The sequence below is a fragment of the Vespa mandarinia genome, chromosome 6 (genome assembly GCF_050613455.1).
Source record: "Vespa mandarinia isolate Hongniang chromosome 6, ASM5061345v1, whole genome shotgun sequence".
NCBI lineage: Eukaryota > Metazoa > Arthropoda > Insecta > Hymenoptera > Vespidae > Vespa > Vespa mandarinia.
The window spans coordinates 6,932,501-6,937,500 of NC_140815.1; the positions used below are offsets into that span (position 1 = coordinate 6,932,501).

Here is a 5,000-nt window from a genome sequence, read left to right on the forward strand (position 1 = left end):
GTTTACATTTTGTCTCCTTCAATCGGTACGACTTTATTTCTCATACGATTTAGTACGCTTCTATCGTTCGAACCGTGAGGATCTCTGACTTGTAACCAACCCGAATAACTTTGATATAAAACGTTGGTAGGTTTTTAATGAAAATTTTCATACTTCGAAATCAAATGATGAAAAAAGAATATATTTTTTTGTCGTCTTATTTTTACATATAATAGTTATCGCACAAAAACGTTGTATCCTTGTTCGAGATAAATCATATATATTAATTAATATATATATATATACATATATATATATCGTAGAATTTAAAGGGAATTTTTGTTACGTTCTATACTATTCCGTATATTAACGCAATTTTAATAAGAAGAAGACAAAAGGGTTAAAAAGGAAGAAGTAAGTATAAGTACATATAAAATATATGGTTGAACGATAAAGAAAGAAAGAAAGAAAGAAAGAGAGAAAGAAAATTAGTCAAGAATGGAAAAAGAAAGAGAATTGTCTTTCGTATTTATCAAGTTGCTCTCGTAGTCCGGATGGAAGAAAATCGTAGTAAGGATCGAAGAGAGATAGAGAATGAGAAAAGGAACAAGAATGGAAGAAAGAAAAAAAAAAGGGACAGAAAGAAGGAGAAAGAAGGTAGGAGCGAGAGAAAGGGAGGAGATGTAGGAGCGACAAAAGAAAAAGCAATTTAACGACGAGGCTTGCTTGAATCACAGGATGTGAACGAAGGAAGGTTGTACGAGACTCTCGAGAGCGCGAATGAGCGTGGAAAGAGCGTGGGACGAGGTTTGTTTCGCCACGGAAATGACGATGGTCTAATAAGTCCTGCACGCATCTCCTCACCTCACCTCACCTCACCTCACCTCTCCTCACCTCGCCATACTTCACTTCACTTCACCTCATTTCACCTCACCTCACCTCACCTCACCTCACCTCACCTCACCTCACCTCTCCTCTCCTCACCTCACCTTACCTCTCGTCTCGTCTCGTCTCGTCTCGTCTCGTCTCGTCTCGAGACTGTCCACGAGGTGTATAGTAGAACTCTTTTTTTTTTTCAATTCGTTCTACTTTTTCCGTCTCTTTTCTCTTTTTCCTCTTCCTTGTTCTTATTTCTTTTTCTTCTTTATTTTTTTTTCTTTTCTTTTCTTTTCTTTTCTTTTTCTTTTTCTTTCTCTTTCTTTCTTGGCACGTCGTTACATTTTACTTCAATTGTAACTATTATACGCACGTACGAATTCCGATTGCGACTTGACCGACGTATTAAAGATCGAATTGCGAATTGCAATTTTAGAAATAGCCCGGGGAAAGAAAAAGAAAGGAGAGGAATTATTTTGTCATTCCGATAGATCCATTTGGAAATTTAATAATGTTTATCGTGTTATTATTGTTCGATTGTTTATGTAAAATGGAGAAAATAATTTCGAAGGGAAATTTTTATAATACCTCGATATGACTTTTACGATACATTACTTCACGTTATTTTGTTTCTGTTAAAGATTCTCGTATTTTCTTTTTTTTTTGAGGGGGTGGGGTTGGGAGGGGGGAGGGGGACAGAGAACATTTTTTAATAAGGAATATTTTTTTCAAATATCACATGTATATTTTTTTGTATAGTATTCAATTATCCAATCATTTGTATTCATGTTGCGAGCGACGAGAGAGAGAGAGAGAGAGAGAGAGGAAAAAAAAAAGAAAAACGCGGAGAAAACAAAATTTGACGTATAAATCATTAAACAAAAAAAAAAACAAACAAACAAAAAAAAAAAAGAAAAACCAAAGGAAAAAAGGAAGAAAAAAGAAATGCAGTGGAAGAATCACAATATCTCTTGGTGATCGATTATATTCGCGAATAAAACTAAAGGTCAAAGAGGAGAGAAACGAGACGAAACGAAACGAAACGAAACGAAACGAAACGGAACGGAACGAAACTAAACGAAACGAAATGAAACGAAACGAAAGAAAAGGAAAGAGATAGAGTGGGATAGGATTCGATAGGAGGGATGAAGACAACTTGGTAAGATGGGGGTAAGAAGAGGGGGTGGCGAGGGAGAGTGGGTGGTGGTTGGAACGGGTGGAATCGTTGCTATTGTCGTGGAAGAAAAAGATGACCGGATCTAGGTCGTGTCTCTTCTCTCTCTGTGCTCGTTCGAAAATAAACGCTCGATTACCCCGCCGCCAATTTGTTCCACATACGACGTTCGTCTCCTTAATCGCTTCGGCTCGGTTCTTTCCCTTCTTTTCGAAGGAAAAAGAAGCGAAAAGTAAAAGAGAATAGAATAGAAGAGGGGACAGGAGAGAGATAGAAAGAGAGAGAGAGAGAGAGAGAGAGAGAGAGAGAGAGAGTGAGGATGAGATGAGGTGAGGAGAGGAAAATGGTCGTCGAGAGGACTGACGGGAGGGAGGGGGAAGCCGGACTCGTCCGCGTTCGACTTTCACGGCCCTGAACCCGATCTAAGAGTAACTTTAGGTTAGCGACATAAAAGTTAGGCTTGGTGGGCACAATTACTATTACCAGTTTTAGTAGTTGTAATACTAACACTACTATTGCTATTACTATTACTATTACTATTACTATTACTAGTACAGAGCTTCACAATCGACAAAGAGACTTGCTTATGTACGTATATACATTTTAAATGCGATTAAGTAAGTAAGTAAGTAAGTAAGTAAGTAAGTACTTAAACGTGCCGGATACTCGATCGCGCAATGGACCGGACCTTAGACATTGCTATGTGTGTATGTACGTAGGTATCACGGTATCTACGTTTCGAGTTCAGTTCGTTACATGCCGGATATCAACGTTTCCTAAGATTGGTTGCCGACGTTTTTCCCGACGAGGTCAATCGATCGGGTGAAAGAAAAAGGAAGAAAGAAAAAAGAAAAAAATAGAAAAAAAAAAAAAAAGAAATAACAAGAAAAGTGTTTCTCTCGCGGAAATACTAATCCAAACTGGCCCCAATTGCTTGAACGTTAAACTCAATGAGTTTGCTAGCAGATAAGTTAGTTATTTACATAGACGTAATGTGCAATTTCTTTTTCGATATTGGCTGTGTGTGATCACCGTTGTATTTTTCTCTTTTTCTATCTTTCTCTCTATCTTTTACTCACTTTTTCTCTTCCCCTTTCTCTCTTTCTCTCTTTTATTTCATTTTACTTTATTTTATTTTATTTATTTATTTTCTTTTGTTTTTCAATTACGACTCATATATCTGTTCATTCGTGAAACACGTAATGCGTATAATGGTAAACGTGTGCAATACCGTTTTTTTCTTTTTTTTTTTTTTTTTTTCTTTTTTTTTTCTTAAGTTGGAGAAAAAGAAACCACATGGTTCCCTAGGGTAAAACTTTGAACTCTCGAGTAGTACGTTAATGAACGAATAAAACTTTCTTCCAAAAGTCGGATCTCAGCATTATAGTTATACTTTAGGTACTCTCTTTCTCTCTCTCTCTCTCTCTCTCTCTCTCTCTCTCTCTCTCTCGTTTTCTCGAATTAGGAAATTGCATTTTCTTATTAGTCTGAACATTGTAATCGGTTAGAGGTAAACTCGGCCGAATTTCCATCTCCCGATGGTTTTTAATCGGCAAAACGCTTTTGGCATAGGAACCTGTACTTTATGGATTCCGCAATCGTATCCGGAAGATAATGGGATGGGAGGAGGTTGTTGAGGGTGAGGGTATGGGTTGGGAGGCGGGGGGGGGTAAGGAGGATATCTGGTGTAACGCGTGGTTATGCGCATGACTATTTATACAACCGATGTTCACGAACGCGTGTAATGCAAATTCACGATAACAGGATCTTGGCATTGGGGCAATACGGGTAATTTGTGCGCTAAGTCCTAGTCATGACGATTGTATCGCTTATGAAATGCATTAATAATAAACTCGTGATTAATACTTTAATAGATTTTCATATAATAAGCCGACAATGAAAAGATTTAGAGTTCACGTTTTTTTTTTTTTTTCTTTTTCTTTTTCTTTTTCTTTCTTTTTTTTTTTTTCTTTTCCTTTATACCTTAAGATAGATTGATTCGTTTGAAACGATAGAAATGATTTTCATTGAAATTGAATAATTAATATCCGACATATGAATTCATTCAATAACTTTTGTACCCAATAGAATTTTGCCGATTAATCGATGAAACTTTATTTGGATAAAAATCAAAAAAGAAAAAAAAAGAAAAGAAAAGAGAAAAAATTCGATCGAATAATATACCGTTTGTTATGAAGATTATTTATAATGGAAACAATTTTTGTCCTTATTTCTTTTTTCTTCTTCTTTTTCTTCTTCTTCGTTTTTTTTTTAATCACAAAGTGAAGAGAAGAAGAAGAAGAAAAAAGAAAACAATTAAATATCGATGAATTTTCTTCTCTGTTCGTCTTTTTTTGTTTTCGATATTCGACGTTCGTCGTTGTTAGTTTCGTTACAATAAATGCATACCTAATAGTTATCATATCTGAAAGGGATGATACGTGATCGCGTACGCGAGCAGGACTTGAATAAGAGAAAGTATCCATTACTGACAACTCGGTCGGCTCAGCTAAGATATCGTAAATGGAAACAGAGAAGTTTAATGGAGTTCTTGGTGTTTCTAAGTTTGTCAAACTTTTTTGATGGGTAAGCCTTCTTCCTCCTCGGCATCGTTGAGCTTCGAATAGAAGGAGATGTAAAAAGAAATAAAGAAAAAACAAGAAAAGAGAAGGAGAAGAAGAATGAGAAAGAGGAGAATGGAGAAGTACACAAGGAGGATGAGAATGTAAGGAAAAATAAGATAACAGATCGTTTCGTATCCCTTCATGGTATGCCCACGGAAAATGGTTTTCTGGTTTAACACCGTAGTCGTGCAGAAACTGAGACTTTAAACTTTTCTCTCTGTCTGTCTCTCTCAGTATTTTGCCCTGTAGCTACGCGAGAAAGAGAGAAATAGAGAGAGAGAGAGAGAGAGAGAAAGAGAGAAGAAAGATACGCCAGTTACTACCTTACTTTCGTGTAAATCCTCGCG

At 36.5% G+C, this 5,000-nt stretch overlaps 1 protein-coding gene across 1 annotated transcript in view; it reads left to right on the forward strand.

The window, feature by feature from the left end:
• Positions 1-737: 737 nt before the first annotated feature.
• sns (sticks and stones) overlaps positions 738-5,000 on the forward strand; it is a 211,031-nt gene continuing 206,768 nt past the window's right edge. Inside the window, exon 1 of the mRNA XM_085657915.1 lies at positions 738-786. Within this exon, the coding sequence (XP_085514041.1) occupies positions 760-786 (27 nt within the window). The 5' untranslated portion in view covers positions 738-759. The remainder of the gene's footprint in view (positions 787-5,000) is intronic.